The sequence below is a fragment of the Salmo salar genome, chromosome 04, assembly GCF_965601325.2.
Source record: "Salmo salar chromosome 04, fSalSal1, whole genome shotgun sequence".
Classification (NCBI taxonomy): domain Eukaryota; kingdom Metazoa; phylum Chordata; class Actinopteri; order Salmoniformes; family Salmonidae; genus Salmo; species Salmo salar.
This window is the reverse complement of record NC_138294.1, coordinates 24,132,151-24,153,774: the sequence shown is the minus strand read 5'-3', so window position 1 is coordinate 24,153,774 and position 21,624 is coordinate 24,132,151. Positions and strand designations below refer to the sequence as shown.

General features: G+C 43.7%; 2 protein-coding genes and 1 long non-coding RNA gene across 6 annotated transcripts; 2 read left to right on the top strand and 1 right to left on the bottom strand.

Moving 5' to 3' along the window:
* The first annotated feature begins 409 nt into the window (after window positions 1-409).
* On the top strand, window positions 410-3,859 carry LOC106602444 (uncharacterized). The gene is made up of 3 exons (XM_014195098.3): window positions 410-896; window positions 1,333-1,463; window positions 1,655-3,859. Exons 1-3 carry the CDS (start codon window positions 614-616, stop codon window positions 2,726-2,728), a joined length of 1,488 nt encoding a protein of 495 aa, XP_014050573.1. The 5' UTR covers window positions 410-613; the 3' UTR covers window positions 2,729-3,859.
* A 5,813-nt stretch (window positions 3,860-9,672) lies between these two features.
* Window positions 9,673-21,602, bottom strand: LOC145878611 (uncharacterized). Of its 2 annotated transcripts, none has more exons than XR_014392104.1 (3): window positions 21,478-21,602; window positions 10,972-11,102; window positions 9,673-10,303 (listed from the first exon to the last, which is right to left on the bottom strand). It is a non-coding gene; the product is annotated as an uncharacterized LOC145878611 (long non-coding RNA). The 2 variants fall into 2 exon arrangements; XR_014392105.1 differs by lacking the exon at window positions 21,478-21,602 and adding an exon at window positions 12,333-12,421.
* LOC145850164 (uncharacterized) lies at window positions 12,518-16,327 on the top strand. 3 transcript variants are annotated; one of them, XM_082974193.1, is made up of 3 exons: window positions 12,518-12,583; window positions 13,461-13,576; window positions 13,770-16,327. In XM_082974193.1, exons 2-3 carry the CDS (start codon window positions 13,481-13,483, stop codon window positions 15,006-15,008), a joined length of 1,335 nt encoding a protein of 444 aa, XP_082830319.1. In that variant the 5' UTR covers window positions 12,518-12,583; window positions 13,461-13,480; the 3' UTR covers window positions 15,009-16,327. The 3 variants fall into 3 exon arrangements, with proteins under 3 accessions (XP_082830319.1, XP_082830318.1, XP_014050531.2); XM_082974192.1 differs by having other exon boundaries at window positions 12,552-12,683; XM_014195056.3 differs by lacking the exon at window positions 12,518-12,583 and adding an exon at window positions 12,762-13,029.
* Window positions 21,603-21,624: the final 22 nt, after the last annotated feature.

The window sequence follows — 21,624 nt, the reverse complement described above, 5'->3', positions numbered from 1 at the left end:
CAGTGTTTCATGGGGGCTAATTATTGGGCTAATTAACCAAATGCGGAATCGGTGAGGAAACACACCTCTAAGACTGAAATTGTGTTTTTCCAATGAGCAACAGAAAAACACACGTGCCAATTAGCTTGTTCAGTGACTTTATAAATACCGCTGATGTTGGGTGTTAATATTTACCTTACTGAGGTGATGTAGATGGAATAAAGTAATTATATTATTTTCTACTCTATTCTTGTTAACACACTGTTCTTTCTAAACAGGTCTGCTCTCAGCTTGAAAGATACTGATCATGAATATGAGATTTGATGTGTCATGTAATAAGCAGTAACGTAATTCAAACAGCGCGCATACCTTTGATTTAAAGACGCCATTTTGAGCCATGACGCCGACCAATTAGATCCGTTCTCTTCAGTGTAAACGGAAGTGAACATTGACTAAGAACAATTTCGTACCTTAGTGTTTCTATTGTTGTTATTTAGACGTTTATTAACACCCTGGAACTCAGAATATGACTAATTTAACTGCATAGCCTCACATAGTTACACCCAGGTAGTATTTAATTCGCGTTAGAGACAGAACTTGGTTGGTAGATAGTAATGCTAGGTAGCTGCTAACAATGGCTAAATGTATGGTTTTTCACACTCAAATAGCCTCCATTATGGAGGTGCTAGCGAATGCAGCCGTGGCAGAGATCTGTAAACTCGTCGACGACGACTATGCAGTGTTTCGTTTGGAAATAACTCAAAGCCAGAAAGAAAACAGGGCATTGCAGAGGAAACTACAGCTACTTGAACTGAAGGTGGCACGGGAGCGCGCAGAGAGGACAACTCGAGAGCGCGCCCTAGCTAGTCGTCCCAGTAGTGTCAAAATCCTCGACCGATACAGAGGCATGGCAAGAGGTACATTTTGATTTTGCAGAAGGCCGAGGCTGTGGGGCCTGTCGCCCCGTTCCCCTCTGTGCTTGTGTTCAGATGTGTTACCCAGAATTGGTTCTTGGTCCGTTTTTGGATAGTATGCAATACTTCCCCATCTTGCATAATTCTTTTATTTTACCGGGCAGGTCAATTAAGAACAAATTCTTCTTGCACAAAGACACAATACTATATTCTAATCAGATTCTTGATTCACTGAATTTCCTATTGTCATACTAAATTTAAATAGTCTGATGCATGGAGCATAATCAATCCATCAATAAATAGTATATCAAGATGTTATGATAAGTGTTACCTTAGATCCTCCTTGCCAATTGTAGATATTGTCAATAGTGTAGAATATAGCATTAAGCATGGACAGTACCTAATTTAACTACCTCTTTTCCCCCAATCACTGTCTTAGGTGAAGGACATCTCACTGGAGGCCACAGGAACTTTGTGAAGCCAGTAGGACACAACGTGTGGAGAGTTGACCAACCAATAGCTATAGATGAGGGGAGTGGAACCTCAACCCAGCATGTTATCGTGAAAGCGGTTAGTGTAACATAAAAAATTACAATAAATCAAATGTGGCCCATTTATTTCAAAGGCTACCCTCAGCTATTCATTTGCTTACATGTACATCCTGATTTATCTGCCACAGGGGAGCTTGTGAGACTACCCTATGACATTGTTATCCAATTCAACTCATGTACCGGTAATAATCTCCTCTCTTCTTGTGTCAGTCTGCAGATGCAGAGGCTGCAGGTCCTGGGTTCAAGCTGGAAAGGTATGAAGGAAAGGAGGACCCACCGCACAGCAGAGACATCCAGACTGGAGTGCCTGCTGTAGCCACGGAGGACCCCACCCTCGCCCCAGCACTGCCCAGGGCCCAATGCAGCATCACGGAGGTCAGTGGAACGCTGAACACCGTCCTCAAGTCAGAGACAGACACTGAGTCTTTAACGGTGCTGGAGCGACTGAGCTGTCCTCCTGCTCCCCGCTCAGAGTATTTAGTGTACGGGAGCCCGAGGACGGTTCTATTCCATCAGGACTCAGGTGATGCGTTAGAGACTGGCAATGATCCGTCCTGTTCATACGCTACAGACACAGAGATGATACCTGGTGACGTGCCTGTGGGCTTAGATACACAGACTAATTCAATGAGAGGGGACTGGAACCGGTACAGTAGTAGTGTATATTCTGAAGGGTGCCTAGATAAGAAAGGGGAGGGTCTGGTCATAGATGAGGTGACTGTGAAAGTGGAGGGTGATGCTCTTCTGACATGGAATGCAGACGAGACTCACTTAGGAGAAGGACACTCTCAGGAAAACAAGAGTGACTTCTTAGACTACAGGGAAAGCTTAGAGCCAAATCCAAATATCGCAACCCACTCCCCTTTACACACGCTCAAGGATCGCGACCCAGCGTCCACGTCTATGGCACCTTCCGATTCACACAACCGTGCCCTTTTCGATCAGGTATTAAACTCAAACGACAGGGCTAGAGCCCAGGGAGGGGGAGCAACATCAGGCGGTAATAAGGAGAAACGGTTCTTCTGTATGTTCTGTAACAAAGGCTTCAACTGCCCTCAGAAGGTGGAGATCCACCAGAGGGTCCACATAGGGGTGAAACCCTTCAGCTGTACCCAGTGTCACATGCGCTTCTCCCTGGCTTGGAACCTGAAGATCCACCAGAGGGTCCACACAGGGGAGAAACCTTACAGCTGTACCCAGTGTCACATGCGCTTCTCACACTCATCCAGCCTGAAGAGGCACCAGAGGATCCACACAGGGAAGAAACAATTCAGCTGCCCCTAGTGTGGGAAGACGTTCTCCCACCAGAACCAGCTGATGATGCACTTGAAGTTTCACACGTGAGAAAGGTCGTTTGCCTGTACGCACTGCGGGAAGAGGTTTCTCAGAGAGGAGCTACCTCAGGATACATAAGCAGAAAAAACATTTGACTCTATAACATAGAAAGTAACCATTCCCCTCGATAGCTTCTGACATTTAGATCAAACCTTGCATTAAAGATACATTTTCATTTGGAATAACAAGAGTAACAGATTTCAGTGTTGAATATTCCTGTGTAGAATATTGTATTGAGACAGTGGCCTTGTCCGAATACCCATACTAGCGTACGATATACTTAAACTGCATACTAATTTCGGCATTGGATCTAGTAGAATTCACTCACCTTTTCCCACTCACGTGTTTGACAACAGCTGATCATCAGAAAAATTAATGCTCTGTACCAAAAAGAACGAATGGCGGGAGTCTACGTAATCACACAATAGATGATGCATTTGGTGTACTATTTTCAACATTTCATATATTATAGAATTGTATTTTTTGGCATACTATTTAGTACGCTACTATGGGTATTCGGACACAGCCATTGTGTGATATAAGCCTAAAAAGTCTGTTACATATCGTGTTTGTACTGTGTAGGCTATATGATGTTCACAAATGCCTATTTCATTACTTCCATTCAACTACTTGATTTTTTTCCCAAGACACTTTTCAATTAGAAAAATAATGCAGTTTGTCAAGTTCATGCAGATTTTGGTCTAGAATGAAGATGACAAGCGCCTGGATTAGGATCTGCGCAGCTTCCTGTCTGAGGAAGGGTCGTACTCTACGGCTGGAGTGAGTCACTGCTTTGATTTTTGCTGAAAATGACAGGGTGTTGTCCAGGGTCACGCCAAGGTTCTTTGCACTCTGGGAGGGGGACACAGTGGAGATGTCAACCGTGATGGAGAGGTCTTTGAGCGGGCAGGCTTTCCACGGCAGGAAGAGCAGCAACATCTTGTTGAGCTTGAGGTTGTGGGCCGATATCCAAGTTGAGATTTCTGCCAGACACACACAGATGCGTGTGTATGTGTGGTTTACATATATGGTGTATTTAACTCTCGTTTATGTTTAATAAACATAAAATGGGACTTTTCATTCTAAGACTTTCATTGAGACTCTTTAGTATACATCACTTCTGATCTCATCCTATTCTGCATACACATGACAGTGCTTTATACCTATATACTGTACACACGAAATACAGTGCATTTGGAAAGTATTCAGACCTCTTGACTTTTTCCATATTTTGTTACGTTACAGCCTTATTCTAAAATGGATGAAATTGTTTTTCCCCCCCTCAATCTACACACAAAACCCCATGATGACAAAGCAAAAACAGGTTTTTAGAAATTTTTGCAAAAGTATAAAAAATAAAAAAACAGGAAATAACACATTTACATAAGTATTCAGACACTTTACTCAGTAGTTTGTTGAAGCACTTTTGGCAGGATGCGCCTGAGCTCAATTTCAAGTCTCATTGCAAAGGGTCTGAATACTTATGTAATTAAGGTATTTCAGTTTTTTATTTTTAATACATTAGCAAACATTCTAAACCTGTTTTTGCTTGGCCATTATGGTGTATTGTGTGTAGATTGATGAGGGAAAAAAGTATTTAATACATTTCAGAATAAGGCTGTAACATAACAAAATATGGAAAAAGTCAAGGGGTCTGAATACTTTCCGAATGCACTGTATACCTACACATACCAACAAACACCTACCGTACACGTCAAAATAGTTTAGTCAGGTTTGTGTGATCATGACTTTTGACTTATATCAGTTATTTTTACACACAACATATTTATGTCCTCCATGATGGGTTTAACAACAATGAAGTAATTCGGTAACTACAGTATAGTACTCAAATGTAGTGAGGATGGGTTAATAATGCTCCATGTTGAAAGTGTGTTTATTATGTGTGCGCGCGTGTGTGTGTACGTACGTACCTTTGGGTAGTGTATGTCTGCGTGATCTGTATCACCTGTCTCTTCCAGGAGGAGGAGGGTCCAGAGGTGCTGCTGGTGAAGGAAGAGGGGTGTGAGGAGGGTCTGGGGAACCCTGAGGGTAGTGATGGAATGATTGATACTGAGCTCTGACACTCCGATGCAGTTTTCAAAGCACTACTGATTCGACACAACATATCGATGCTTGTATCAAAGTGGCAATACCACATGATGATGACATTCGAAGCTTCGGACGTCACACTATCATCTGACAGGCGTCGGAACTGGTGCCGCGTTGAGGTGCTAGTCAGAACTAGGAAACTCTGACATTTCTGACTTGCCGACTGGTTGTAGTTATACGCGTGCCGTGTCATTTTCCGAGTTTCCTAATTCCGACTAGCATGTAAACGCAGCATGAGAGCACAGACCTCTGTTGGGACGTAAACCTTGAGCATTGCACCACCTCTGCAGGGTTCTCAAGTGTAGAAGGCCCAGTGGGGTAAAAAGAGAGGTTGCGGAGAGGAGATCCATCAGTCTCTGACACTGACGAACAGTCACCTTCTGGTCTTGGACAAAAGGATTGAGCTGATCTACTATTTTCTGGACTCATACTTCAGTGAGTTGAGCCCTCATTAGAGATGAGTCGATCCTCATGCCCACGATGGTCACAGTTTGTATGGGGACCAGGTGGCTTTTTTTGCGTGTTCAACCTGAGGACTAGCTCTGAGATGTGCTTCAGGAGAGATGTCGTGACTGCTGCTGCCTGTTTTTGTGACTGAGCACAGATTAGCCAATCGTCTACGTAATTTAGTATGATCATCCCTTGTGATGTTAGCGGTGCTAGAGTGGCATCCATGCATTTTGTGAATGTTCTTGGTGCCAGGGAGAGGCCGAAAGGTAACACTTGGTACTTGTACGTTATGCCGTTGAATGCAAAGTGCAGGAACGTCCTGAGAGCCGGGTGGATCGGTACGTGGAAGTAGGCATCTTTTAGGTTGACAGTGGTGAACCACTGGCCTGGGCTGATAACATCTTGAAGGGCAGGGTTTTCAAGCACCAGTTGCGAGGCATCAAGTCCAGGATGGGGTGAAAGCTGCCATCCCACTTGGGGATTAGGAAATATACTCCATAGAACCCACTGTGGTGTTCTGATGCTTTGATTTATCTGATTGCCTCCCTGCTGGTAAAGAATGCAATCTACAGTTGGAGAGCTTCTCTTTTCAGGGGGTTGGCTATTGTAGTTGACCAAACTTCTCTGAAAGGTGGTGGCCGGCAACGGAACTGCAGTTTGTACCCCTCTAGTACTGTATCCAGCACCAAGGGGGACTCCACAAGCTCCCACTTTGCCCGATGGGCATGGGAGAAGCGGCTGATGCTGGTGCCACACCCATCAGGATGACTGAGGGGGCACGTCCTTCTTCGGAGCAGAGGGATAGTGCTTGTTATGCCGCTGCCTGTGCTGGTGGTGGCGCCACTGCTGACCCAGAGCCTGTTGACGTGGCTGATCAGGGTGTGACTGGTTTGGGGGAGGGCCCAAGCGGCCTTACAAGGCAGGGGAGATCTGAGGTCTAGACTGCAATGGTCTCTGGGTAGGGTAACGCGGGGCAGGGGGGACCCATGAAAGACTGCAGGGTCTCTTTGTCTTTCCGCAGCTTCGCCATTTGGTCCAAAATGGTGTCCACACCAGGACCCCCCCCCCCCCCCCAAAAAAAACCCAGCTCCATAAAGGGTTTCTTCACGGAGGCCGACATCTTTGTCTGTACAGTGAGGGAAAAAAGTATTTGATCCCGTGCTGATTGTGTACGTTTGCCCACTGACAAAAAAATGATCAGTCTATAATTTTAATGGTAGGTTTATTTGAACAGTGAGAGACAGAATAACAACAAAAAAATCCAGAAAAACGCATGTCAAAAATGTTATAAATTGATTTTCATTTTAATGAGGGAAATAAGTATTTGACCCCCTCTCAATCAGAAAGATTTCTGGCTCCCAGGTGTCTTTTATACAGGTAATGAGCTGAGATTAGGAGCACACTCTTAAAGGGAGTGCTCCTAATCTCAGTTTGTTACCTGTATAAAAGACACCTGTCCACAGAAGCAATCAATCAATCAGATTCCAAACTCTCCACCATGGCCAAGACCAATGAGCTCTCCAAGGATGTCAGGGACAAGATTGTTTTTATGTTACACTAACCGCTTTCACTAACTATTCAAGACCATCGCCAAGCAGCTTGGTGAGAAGGTGACAACAGTTTGTGCGATTATTCGCAAATGGAAGAAACACAAAAGAACTGTCAATCTCCCTCGGCCTGGGGCTCCATGCAAGATCTCCCCTCGTGGAGTTGCAATGATCATGCGAACGGTGAGGAATCAGCCCAGAACTACACGGGAGGATCTTGTCAATGATCTCAAGGCAGCTGGGACCATAGTCACCAAGAAAACAATTGGTAACACACTACGCCGTGAAGGACTGAAATCCTGCAGTGCCTGCAAGGTCCCCCTGCTCAAGAAAGCACATATACATGCCCTTCTGAAGTTTGCCAATGAACATCTGAATGATTCAGAGGACAACTGGGTGAAAGTGTTGTGGTCAGATGAGACCAAAATGGAGCTCTTTGGCATCAACTCAACTCACCGTGTTTGGAGGAGGAGGAATGCTGCCTATGACCCCAAGAACACCATCCCCACCGTCAAACATGGAGGTGGAAACATTATGCTTTGGGGGTGTTTTTCTGCTAAGGGGACAGGACAACTTCACCGCATCAAAGGGACGATGGACGGGGCCATGTACCGTCAAATCTTGGGTGAGAACCTCCTTCCCTCAGCCAGGGCATTGAAAATGGGTCGTGGATGGGTATTCCAGCATGACAAGGACCCAAAACACACGGCCAAGGCAACAAAGGAGTGGCTCAAGAAGAAGCACATTAAGGTCCTGGAGTGGCCTAGCCAGTCTCCAGACCTTAATCCCATAGAAAATCTGTGGAGGGAGCTGAAGGTTCGAGTTGCCAAACGTCAGCCTCGAAACCTTAATGACTTGGAGAAGATCTGCAAAGAGGAGTGGGACAAAATCCCTCCTGAGATGTGTGCAAACCTGGTGGCCAACTACAAGAAACGTCTGACCTCTGTGATTGCCAACAAGGGTTTTGCCACCAAGTACTAAGTCATGTTTTGCAGAGGGGTCAAATACTTATTTCCCTCATTAAAATGCAAATCATTTTATAACATTTTTGACATGCATTTTTCTGGATTTTTTTTGTTGTTATTCTGTCTCTCACTGTTCAAATAAACCTACCATTAAAATTATAGACTGATCATTTCTTTGTCAGTGGGCAAACGTACAAAATCAGCAGGGGATCAAATACTTTTTTCCCTCACTGTAAGAGCCAAAGCTGTCTGCGTGACGAGATGACCATAGACAGGGCTTTTCCATTAGCATGTGACTCACTCATAAAAACAGCAAGTCTTTGCTGTATTCGTTGACAGTCTCTCTCTAGTCATGGTTTTAAACGTTTTGAAATCTCACAGCATCAATTTTGCCGTAGCTTTCTTTTATGCCTCCTACGATACTGCAGACTCGGTCATCTGATCAATCTGATTGACAAGCGGAGGCATAGCACTGTCCAAAGCCAATTCCTTCTTTGGCCGCCTTTCCTTCCAGTTCTCTGCTGCCAATGACTGGAACGAACTGCAAAAATCACTGAAGCTGGAGACTCATGTCTCCCTCACTAACTTTAAGCACCAGCTGTCAGAGCAGCTCACAGATCACTGCACCTGTACATAGCCCATCTGTAAATAGCCCATCTAACTACCTCATCCCCATACTGTTATTTATTTTGCTCCATTGCACCCCAGTATCTCTACTTGCACACTCATCTTCTGCACATCTATCACTCCAGTGTTTAATTGCTTTATTGTAATTATTTCGCCACTATGGCCTATTTATTGCCTTACCTCCCTTAACCTACCTCATTTGCACACACTGTATGTATATAGACTTTTTCTATTGTATTATTGACTGTATGTTTGTTTATTCCATGTGTAACTCTGTGTTGTTGTTTGTGTTGCACTGCTTTGCTTTATCTTGGCCAGGTTGCAGTTGTAAATGAGAACCTGTTCTCAACTAGCCTACCTGGTTAAAAATAATGGTGAAATAAAAAAAAATTAAAAATTGTGCACTTGATTTCCTCTCCAGGCCCACCGGGAAGGCAGCATTTGTACCTTCAGACACATGAAATGGCAACAGTTTGCCTACCCGGTGCGCAGGGCAGCTGAATTGTCTTCACCTACCACCAACAGCCCGAGACTAATAAAAAAAAAAATAGGAACAAGGCTATCGTTGTTGTTTTTTTACAGAAATGTTTGCCGATCGACTACTAAAGCCTTGGAGATCGACTGGTTGGTGACCACTGAAGTAGACGGATATAAATAATGAATAACTTAGCCTTACTAATATTACAATACTAATGATTTGAGTCACACGTATGTATGTGTGCTTGATTAATGAGGAGGAAGCCACTGATTAGCTGCGGGTCATTACCTGGAAAGTAACTATTAGTGATGTATTATTGTTGTGTACTATTAGGCCTATATACTGTCTATACAGTATGTGTGAGAACCATTGGTGGAAACTGTACTTTTCACTGACCAATCAAATGCAATTGACCAATGTGTTCAGTAATTGAATAGGCCAAATCAGATCTCAAAACCAACTGACTACATCAACTATATGTCCAGCAAGAAGCATAGCCTTCATTTCTACCATTGAACTTCACTTTCACAAAATAATGCAAACACCAATTTAACAGAAGATCTAAACCCAATCATTGTTGTTTTTCTAAGAAATGCACTTGTGGAAATACAAGAACAACCAAATGTTGATAAAAGACTGGTCATTAAACATATATATATATTGTTTCCAATGTTTTAGGCTAAACCTAGCTATTTATCCAATTCATCCAGTGTTTGATCATTGATTCGAAATGGGACATTTGTGAAATGTCATGAGAAATATTTACTTTAAATCATTAACACAAAAGATAATCATACAATCAGAGGGAGATATTAGCTTTGTAAATGTAAACAAAAACATGCATGATGTAGATTTCTAAATGAAAACATGTACATTGTCAATGTATAGGCTACAATTTAGGATTGTTATATAACTTTACATTTGATTGAAAGGCCAGGGAATGTCGAAATACCTCCAGAGATCCTGAACCAAGTTTCTGCAACATAAGGCATAACATAATCTCTTTGAACAACTTCAACAACCAGCTGTGGTATTTGGTATTTTATTAGGATCCCCATTAGCTGTACAAAATCAGCAGTTACTCTATCCTGGGGTCCCCACAGAACATTAATAGACAAGTAAGTGTTCGGCTGCCACCTGTTCCCGGCCAGTTTCTCCCACTCGTTCAACCTAAAGAGGCGCCATAGGATTTCTTACATAGGGGAGAAATCCTGCAGCTGCTCCCAGTGTGAGAAGAGGTTCTCCTACCAGCACCAGCTGAAGGTGCACCTGAAGATCCAAACAGGAGAGAGGCCATTCGGCCCATGTATAGTGTGTAGTTCCAGTCAGTATTAGATAGAATGCCCGCCTGTAGGGAAAACAACCTGTGGTTACCCAGGTACAAATGCAAATCTTGTTCGCTTGTTTTTGTGAATTGCAAAACTACATTTAAGAAACGTACATGTCTAAAAATGTATTTTCAACATTGTCTGCTCCAGAGCGTTCTCACTACTTAGAAAAACGTCATATTGTAGGGATTCCCTCATGCCCCTTTTCATGACGGTGATACCAGCCATGTGAGTGAGTGAGTGAATCCTAGCTACCTACCGACTGGACCATTAAACTAGCAAAGACCAACAACGCAAAACAAACAGATACAAGTAGTGAGTGGAGTAACAAATGGACTATACTAAAGTTAAACGTCTTACCACTCGTGCTCTAGGTGGCACTGTAAAATTAACGTGACAATGGGGACTGAGGTACTATTACTTTTAGCTTTATATCTGAAGAATAGTAACGATTAACACTCTCCAGTGCTGCTTGTTGTTCTGGGTGCCACTGCCGTGCCATGTCCTTCCTGAAGAGCATTCTGAGTGGTGCAGTGAGCGTGGCTTCATCTTGGTTATACTGGGTTAGGAAACGTGTCATACCCAGTAAACTCTGTCTTCTGGTGGGGGCATCTGTGTGACTGCTGTCACCTTGGAGTTGCCTGCTTTAACCCTGTCTGCGCTGATGTGTCCCATGTACTTCACTCACCATGTATTGTATCTTGTCAGCATTGAACTTCACATTCAGACGGATAGCTATGCCCATCACCTGCTGTAGAATGCAGTCATGCTCTTCTTTGGTGGCTGCTGCAATTATCATGTCATCTGCAATTACATAGACTGAAGCATGGTAATGATTAACACTGTGCACACTTCAAACTGCAAGACCGCTCATTTACATATCCCCTTGACCTTAAACCTCAAGAGTGATACTGATTGGCTGTTAAACACAAGGGAGTTATGGACTACCATTAAAGGTGTATAGCTCCATATAATACAATACCTGTGATGAAATGTTTTCCACAAACATAGCCGGCTACGTGTAGACTGATGGCCCTTAAATTTCCCACACTCTGTGCTGACTGACTTGGTTATTTTTGTCTCATTGCAGGGACGGAGTTTCCCTTATCCCAGTCAAAACAAAACATTATACTTAATTCACATAAGGACATTTTTTAAATAATTGACTTCAATGGCTCCATATTGTTAGGTACCTAACAGTGTTAGAGATGGGCTTGACTGTGGTTAACATTTAATAATATCATGTTTCTGTTTGTACAGCAAAGAGTTTCTTATATAAACCTTTATATGTTCTTCTGTACAATTTGTGTTTACTGTCTGCAGTCCATGAGGACCTGCTGATATCCAGTGTTGCTGGTAGCAGAGACTGGACCTCTGAAGCAGCTTGTCACAAACCATGGCCCCAGATCAGGACCCTGGATCAGGAGCCGTCGCTGTTTCTTCCAGAGTAGAAACCGGGAACGAACCACGAGGGACAGAGACTCCACCACCACACAGAACACAACCAGTGGACAGGTGGACTGAACAACCTCAGTCCTGGTGGTCATCATAGAGACAGAGACTCCAGTCAGGGATCCAGTCTGCAGCCCAGACCATTCTCTTCACAGTCTCAGTGCAGGGATGAAGCAGGGCCTGGGGCTGATAGAGATAGGAGGGTTTCTCTCTGTGATACAATCACCACAGTATCTGTGATGAACAGAGCAGGTCACCCTGGGCTTCAGCCTTCACATAGTGGTGGGAGACCCCTGGTGGTAGCCTATCAGCAAGTCTGTCTTCTCCTTCAGGGTCTTGTTTAATGCCTGGGGACTGGGTTGGTAGAAGGGCCTGGACCTGGGTCTAGCCTTCCTTAGCAACCTCATGGTTACCCCACGAATACAGACAGGGTCAGGATGGGCATTCACCACAAAAGGTACCCATCAAACACTAGGGCTAAGAGGGTAATTAACCATAGACCCCTCATTAACTTATCATTTGAAACAGGCTTGTGTAAATACCTGTTTTTAGAGAGACAGTAAACCTAGGCTCGAACAAGGACAGTTGAATATTTACCTTACTGTGGTGATCTAGATGGAATGAAGTCATTATAATATTTTCTACTGTATTCTTGCTAACACACTATTCTTTCTAAACAAGTCGGCTCTAAGCTTGAAAGATAGATACTGATCAGTAAGTACCGTATTTCAAAGAACAGCGCGCATACCTTTTTTCATTTAACCACACCATTTGCGCTATGACGCCGACCAATTAGATCCTTTTTCTTCAGTGTTAACGGAAGTGAACATTAAATCAAGAACAATTTTGTACGTTAGTGTTTTTATTGTTGTTATTTAGACGTTTATTAACACCCTGGAACTCAACATATGACTAATTTATCTGCAAAGAATCACATACTTACTCCAGGTAGTATTTAATTCGCGTTGGAGACTGGATTTGGTTGATAGATGTTATTTAAGTAAAGCTAGCTAGTAGCTGCTAACAATGGCTAAACGTATGGTTTTTCACACTCAAATAGCCTCCATCATGGAGGTGCTAGCGAATGCAGCCGTGGCAGAGATCTGTAAACTCGTAGACGACGACTATGCAGTGTTTCGTTTGGAAATAACTCAAAGCCAGAAAGAAAACAGGGCATTGCGGACAGAACTGAAAGTGGCACGGGAGCGCGCAGAGAGGACAATACGAGAGCGCGCCCTAGCTAGTCGTCCCAGTAGTGTCAAGATCCTCGACCGATACAGAGGAATGGCAAGAGGTACATTTAGATTTTGCAGAAGGCCGAGGCTGTGACGCATGTCGCCCCGTTCCCCTCTGCACATGTTACCCATAATTGGGTCTTGGTCAGTGTTTGGATAGTATGCAATACTTCACCTGATTACTTAACTATCTTGTACATTTTTATGTATTTTACCAGGCAGGTCAATTAAGAACAAATTCTTCTTGCACAAAGACACAATACCATATTCTAAGCAGATTCTTGATTTGCTGAATTTCCTATTGTCATGCTCAACTAAACTAATGTGACACAAGGAACATAATCAATCCACCAATAAATAGTATGTCAATAAGAAGTGTTACCTTAGATCCTCCTTGCCAAATGTAGACAGTGTCAATAGTGTAGAATATAGAGTTGCGCATTGACAGTACCTTATTTCACCATCCCTTTTCCCCCAATCACTCTTTTAGGTGAAGGCCACAGCTGCTTTATGAAGCCAGCGGAACACAACGCGTGGAGAGATGACCAACCCATAGCTATAAATGAGGGGACTGGAACCTCAACCCAGCATGTTATCGTGAAAGAGGTTAGTGTCATAGTGTAACAAATTACAGTACATCAAATGTGGCCTGTTTATTTCAGAAAGGCTCCCTTCAGCTATTCACTTGCTTACATGTACATCCTGATTTATCTGCCATAGGGGAGCTTGTGAGACTTCCCAATGACATTGTTATCCAATTCAACTCATGTACCACTAATAACCTCCCCTCTTGTGTCAGTCTGCAGAGGCTGCAGGTCCTGGGGTCAAGCTGGAGAGGTCTGAAGGAGAGCACCCACGGCACAGCAGAGACATCCAGGATGGTGCAGCGTCTGGAGTGGCACCCCCTGTAGCCATGGAGGACCCCACCACCACACCAGCGCTGCCCAGGACCCGACACAGCATCACGGACGTCAGTGGAACGCTGAATGCTGTCCTCAAGTCAGAGACGGACACTACGACTTTAACAGTGCTGGAGCGACTGGACTGTTCTCCTGGTCGCCACTCTGAGTATTTACTTTATGGGAGCCCGAGGAAGGTTCTGTCCCATCAGGACTCAAGTGACACGTTACAGAATAGCAATGATCCGTCCTATTCATACACTACAGAGACGATACCTGGTGACATGCCTGTGGGCTTAGATACACAGACTAATCCAATGAGAGGGGACTGGAACCAGTACAGTGGTAATGTATACTCTGAAGGGTCCTTAGATAAGAAAGGGGAGGGTCTGGTTGTAGATGAAGTGACTGTGAAGGAGGAGGGTGACCCTCTGACATGGAATGCCGACGATACTCACTTAGGAGGCCAGCCGCAGGGCAACACTAGTGACTTCTTAGACTACAGGGAAAGCTTAGAGCCAAATCCAAATATCGCAACCCACTCCCCTTTACACGCGTTCAGGGATTCAGACCCAGAGTCCACATCGATGGCACCTTCCAATTTACACGGCTGCGTCCTTTTTGATCAGGTATTGAATTCAAAGGATGTAAGGTCCAAGACTCGGGGAGAGGGAGCAACATCAGGCAACAGTAAAGAGAAACGGTTCCTCTGCATGTTCTGTAACAAAGGCTTCAGCTGCCCCCAGAAGGTGGAAATCCACCAGAGGGTCCATACAGGGGAGAAATTATTCAACTGTACCCAGTGTCACATGCGCTTCACCCAGGCTGGCACTCTGAAGAGACACCAGAGGGTCCACACAGGGGAGAAACCCTTCAGCTGTACCCAGTGTCACATGCGCTTCACACAGTCTGGCAACCTGAAGATCCACCAGAGGGTCCACATAGGGGTGAAACCCTTCAGCTGTACCCAGTGTCACATGTGCTTCTCCCAGGCTTGGAACCTGAAGAGCCACCAGAGGGTCCACTCAGGTGAGAAACCCTTCAGCTGTCCCCAGTGTCACATGAGCTTCTCCCACTCGTCCAGCCTGAAGAGGCACCAGAGGGTCCACACAGGGAAGAAAATGTATAGCTGCCACTAGTTTGGAAATACTTTTCCCCACCAGAACAAGCTGAAGATGCGCCTGAAGCTTAACATGGGAGAAAGGCAGTTTGCCTGTAACCACTGCGGGAAGAGGTTCTCATAGGAGCTACCTCAGGATACACCAGCAGAAAAAACTTTTCACTATATAACATAGAAAGTAACCATTCCACTCGATGGCTTCTGATCTTTAGATCAAACCTTGCATTGAACACAAAGATACTCTTGTTATTCTAAATCAGAATGTAACAGATTTCAGTGTTGAATATTCCTGTGTAGAATATTGCATCCAGGCAGTGGCCGTGTCCGAATACCCATACTAGCGTACTTCATACTTAAACTGCATATTCATTTTGGCATTTGATCTAGTAGAATTCACTAATCTTTTCCGACTCATGTGTTTGATAACAGCTGATAATCCAATAAATTGATGCGCTGTATGAAAATGAACGAATGGTGGGAGTCAACGCAATCGTGCATTCAGTGTACTTTTTCAAAATGTGACATATAACAGACTTAGCAAGTGGGGGGGGGCTCTTCTGTCTTAACATCAGTGGGAAGCTGGTTCCACCAGGACAGAGAAGCGCTTTGACTGGGCTGAGTGGGGGCTGATCCCCACTGGTGGGACGGCCAAGAGACCAGAGGATGCAGAACAGAATGCTTGAGTTGGGGTGTAGGGTTTGACCATAGCCTGAAGGTAGGGAGGGGCAGTTCCCCTTGCTGCTCTGTAGGCAAGCACCATGGTCTTGTAGTGGATGTGAGCTTCGACTGGAAGCCAGTAGTGTGCCAAGGAGCAGTTGAACACTTTGGGAAGGTTGAACACCAGGCGGGCTGTGGCATTCTGGATAAGTTGCAGGGGTTTGATGGCACAAGCAGGGAGCCCATCCAACAGAGAGTTGCAGTAGTCTAGACTGGAGATGACAAGAGCCTGGATTAGGACCTGCGCCACTTCTTGTGTGAGGAAGGGTCGTACTCTACTGTTATAGAGCATGAACCTGCAGGAAAGTCACTGCTTTGATGTTTGCAGAGAATGACAGGGTGTTGTCCAAGGTCACGCCAAGGGTCTTTGCACTCTGGTAGGGGGACACAGTGGAGATGTCAACTGTGGAGTTGTCAACCATGATGGAGAAGTCTTGGAGTGGGCAGACCTTCCCCGGGAGAAAGAGCAGTTATGTCTTGTCGAGGTTGAGCTTGAGGTGGTGGGCCGACATCCAAGCTGAGATGTCTGCTAAGCACACAGAGATGCGTGTATGTGTGGTTTACATATATGGTGTATTTAACACTTGTTTATGTTTAATAAACACAAAATGGGACTTTTAATTCTAAGACTTTCATTGAGACTCTTTAGTATATATCACTTCGGATCTCGCCCTATTCTGCCTACACACGACAGTGCTTTATAACCGATATAATGTACACTTACTAAATATACCTACACATACCCACACACTAACAAACACCTACTGTACATGTCAAAATATTTTATTCAGGTTTGTCTGATGACTTGATTTATAAGTTATTTTTGCCCACAACATTTTTTTGTCCACCATGATGGGCTTAACAACAATGAAGTCATTCTGTAACTACAGTATAGGACTCAAATGTAGTGAGGATGGGTTAATACTCCATGTTGAAAGTGTGTTTATTATCCGTGTATGTACCTTAGGGTAGTGTATGTCTGTGTAATTTGTATCACCTGTCTCTTCCAGGAGGGTCTAGAGGTGCTGCTGGTGAAGGAAAAGGGGCGTGAGGTGGGTCTGGGGATCCCTGAAGGTAGTGACGAGATGATTAATACAGAAGCTCCGATGCAGTTTTCAAAGCACTACTGATTCGACAACGTTTCAATGCTTGCGTCAAAGTAGCAATACCACGTGAGGATGACGTTCGAAGCTTCGGACGTCACAGTACTATCTGACAAGTGTCGGAAATCGGAACTGATGGTGCTTTCAAGACCACTGGGAACTCAGAGAAGGGGGGAAAAAACACAGTCTAATCAAGACGTCAGTGATCTTCAGGTCGGAGCTGTAGAAAGAGGCCCAAGTTCTCGACTTGGATTTCCAGTCGGAGCTCATATTTTCCCCCAGAGTTCCCAGTTATTTTGAACGCACTTAAGTCGGAGATTTTTGAGTTTCCAGTTGCTCTGAAGAAGGCATGAGAGTGCTGATCTCATTCCAGCTCTGCTGGGAGCTTTCAAGAATCTTTGAATTTTGTCTAGATAATTCAGTTTTAGCAGGTGAACGATAGTTCAGGGCGTACAGCCAAATGGCGGATTAATCTATCCTGAAACCATAACACAGTATCGAATCTCGAGACCTTTTCTTTCTCAGAACAGTGATTGTAAATGAAACAACTATAGTAGTTTTTATTGATAATTATCAAATGATGTATCCAAAGTTTGTTGTTAATATGTAAAATTGAGTGGGAAAAGTTTAATTAAAACCCAAGGCAAAGTTGACAAGCAGTTACCTCGTGATAAATGAGGTAAAAAGCTTCGTTTGATCCAAGTCAGTAGCTTCCAAAACAGCGACCTCTGCTGGACAGTACATAGAGTTATTCTAGATATTCTTCTGCTTTTCTCACCTGACAGGTGGCTCAGCCTGTAGAGCAGCGCAAGTCAGTCGTGTTCTTACAGCACAGGATTACATTCCTGTATAAATGTATTTTTTTTATTTGAAACACTGGCTACATTGTATTTCTAACTTTTACATTCTTTGTTTAGAGAAGCATAGGCTGCTCAGGTTTTTTATTTAACATCCTAAACCATGCCATGTCACCACCATCTTTTGTAAAGTTGTTCGTTTCAAACACTGAGCTAGTGTGCTTTTTCGAACCATAATTTGCAAAATTCTTGATCCCACGGAATTCAATACAATGTTTCTGTCATACACCGACCTCTACTGGACACCTTATTTACCAATTTACTTCGATTTTTAAATCTTCTAGTACATCAACGCTAGTGCAGGTAGGGACAGCGATTTGGGATCAGACACTAGCGTAGGCACAATATATAATCCTGGCTATGGTTGAAAATGTAGTTTCTTCCCATAGTTGTTCAAATAAAACTTTTTTGTGTAACCTATGATAATCTTTTGTCTTCTGGATCCTAAATAATACCCGTTTTTAATAAACTGGCGGAAAAAAGGACAAATAGGATGTGAACCCCACATTCTAATTGAATGTACTAAATCAACGCTCACACCTACCCATTGCACCACGACGTTTTGATGGATGCATCGGAAAACAAGTATACTGCATATAAACATCAAACATGCTGACCAGCAGATGTCACTGATGCGCACTGTGTTAAAAGCTCAGAGTAATTAACCTTTTTCGGTACAATTTGGTGAAAGCCCCAAGTTTCAGAAAGCATCGATTTCCCATCACCAGAAATTGACCGTGGTGATATAAATCAACAAGTTTTAGGCAATGTTATCATGCAGCTTGGGTATCCACTCAGCTGTTGTCTAAATAATAAATGCGGTGGTTTTCTAACATGGCCGGCAGGAGGCGTCGTACGTCAACTGGCATCCCAGACTTGACTGTGGTTAATATTTTATAATATCATGTCCCCCAGACACGATCAGGACACGCATGTTGAAATACCAAAACAAACTCTGAACCAACTATATTAATTTGGGGATAGGTCGAAAAGCATTACATATTTATGGGCATTTAGCTAGCTAGCTTGCTGTTGCTACCTAATTTGTCCTGGGAAATAAACATTGGGTTGTTATTTTACCTTAAATGCACAAGGTCCTCTACTCTGACAATTAATCCACAAATAAAAAGGGGAAAAGTTTGTTTTCTAGTAATCTCTCTTCCTTCAGGCTGACTTGCCTAGTTAAATAAAGGGTACATTTCAGGCTTATTCTTCTGCGGACTTCATATGTCGGTTGGAAACCAACTTTAAGGTGCATTACCACAACCAACTGGACTGGAGTCTGGACCTCAGTTCATCTTTCAATCACCTATGTGGGTATTGGCTCCTAAAAACCAATGAGAAGATGGCTTGTGGGTATATGCTCCTAAAAACCAATGAGGAGATGGGAGAGGCAGGACTTGCAGCGCATCGATTGTCACAAATAGAACCAAGTTCTATTTTAGCACCTGGCAACGCAGACGCGAGCAGTGTGGGTGCAATGATTGAATAACATGTATGTGTACATTTCCTTTGCAGTGCTTGTGCACACGACGCGAGCGGTGTGGTCAGCATCTGAGACTGCCATCAATTATTAATTTGTTTGTGGTGATGAGGGATGTTTTACAAAACAAAAGTCCTTAGCGAGTGGATATAATCAGAGTATCAACGCCAATGATACATTTTCAAACCATGGCTTTACTCAAGTGTGTTCTGTCTCTGGCCCAACCCCTCGGTTTCTGGACAAATCAGAAGGCCCCGAATTTGTTTGCATTGGTGAAGGGTTGGGGAGGTACTCAGAGCTACCCAGAACCAGACTCATTGCTGAGAAGAAACTAACGTCCTTGGGCATGGCGTAGCGTTTGGCTGGAGCAAAGAGTCTGGGTAGCCAGACAAAACCTTTATATGCTTTTCTGTACAATTTGTGTTTACAGTCTGCAGTCCATGAGGACCTGCTGATATCCAAGTGTTGCTGACAGGAGAGACCAGCCTCTTAAGCGGCTGTTCACATATAGCCGTCGCTATACCTTTCCAATTCGGAACCGGGACCGAACCGTGAGGGACAGAGACTCCACTGCACAGAACACAACCAGTGGACAGGTGAACTGAACAACCTCAGTCAAAGGTTGAGGTGGAGAGAGTCAAAAAGCTTTAAATGTCATGACTGGTCAAAATCATTGTTTTTCATGAAATTTGATGATATTTGGATGAAACCAGATCAAAGTATGATGACCAAAGTGTGACAAATGACTGTTGGTTCTACATATTCTATTCTTTTACCCCTTTTTCTCAACCAATTGGTAGTTAGTCTTGTCTCATCGCTGCAATTCCCTACAGACTCGGGAGAGGCAAAGGTCGAGCCGTGCGTCCTCCGAAACACATTCCAACCAAGCCGCACTGCTTCTTGACACAATGCCCACTTAACCTGGAAGCCAGCCGCACCAATGTGTCGGAGGAAACACCGTACACCTGGCGACCGAGTCAGCGTACACTGGGCCCGGCCTGCCACAGGAGTCGCTAGTGCGCGATGGGACAAGGACATCCCTCCCTGCTGGCCAAGCCCTCCCCTAAGCCCCATGGGTATCCCGGTTGCAATAGAGCCTGGACTCGAACCCAGAATCTCTAGTGGCACTTAGACCAATGCGCCACTCGGGAGGCCCTGTATTGTATTCTACTGTATTTTAGTCAATGCCACTCCGATATTGCTCAAACTAATATTTCTATATTCCTAATTCCATTCTTTTACTTTTAGATTTGTGTATTGTTGTGAATTGTTAGATACTACTGCACAGCTGGGGCTAGGAACACAAGCATTTCACTACACCCGCAATAACATCTGCTAAATATGTGTATGTGACCAATAACATTTGAATTGATTTGGAGAAGGCGTCTTTGCAGAGGGGAGAGGTTTACATACCTAGATAGCACACAAGGTTGGTGGCACCTCAATTGGGGAGAACGGGCTCGTGGTAATGAATATAAGCTCCCCACTCACTCAGCCTTGTCTTTTCAAACCTCCTGGTAGTTAGCCATGAGAGAGAAATGACTTTTTCTCAAATTTGGAGCAATTCCATCGGCCCAAAATATTATGGTCAATACATACAATTCTGAACACATTGTAAATGATTGGAAGTCCCATAGGGCGGCGCACAATTGGCCAAGCGTCACCCGGGTTTGGCCATCATTGTAAATAAGAATTTGTTCTTAACTGACTTTCCTAGTTAAATAAAGGTTAAATTAAACATTTAAAAATGTATAATGCTAATGCATCGGCACCAATAAATTGTCCAGTACACTTATTGTATGATATTTTCATGTACATGCTCTTATGTCTAAGCTTCTAAGGTGACTCAGGCTTTACTAATTCTTGTGAAGTGTATCAGTGATTAGTATTCTGTAATAAGTTCCAAAACAATAGATATGCAATTGTGTATTACTGCTGTTTGTCTGATATCCAACAGTCTATGATCAGCTCTGTTGACCATGAGAGCATTTTGCGGAGAATATGGGTTGCGGGCGCATACTTACATGTCTAAAGATGACTTTTCAACATTGACTGCTCCCAAGCGTTCTCAAACACTAGAAACAAGTAATACTGTAGGGCTTCCCTCAAGCCCCTTTTCATGACAGCACTAAAGTTATCCATGTGAGTGAGTGAGTGCTAGCTAGCTAGCTACCTGGGTAGGTATTTCAAAATCATAATTTAACAATTCCAAATGTTGTGTATATTTTGTGGTAACTTGTAGAGACAGACGCGGTCAACTAAACAAACATTTTTACACAATGATATTAGGACGGATCTAGGCTAGAACTCGGACAGTTGAATATTTACCTTACTGTGGTGATTCAATTATTTTTCTACTATATTTTTGCCAACACTTCTTTCTAAACAATTCTGCTCTCAGCTTGAAAGATACTGATCATATGAGATTTGATATCTAACGTAAAAACAGTACCGTTATTGAAACGGCGCCAAAAT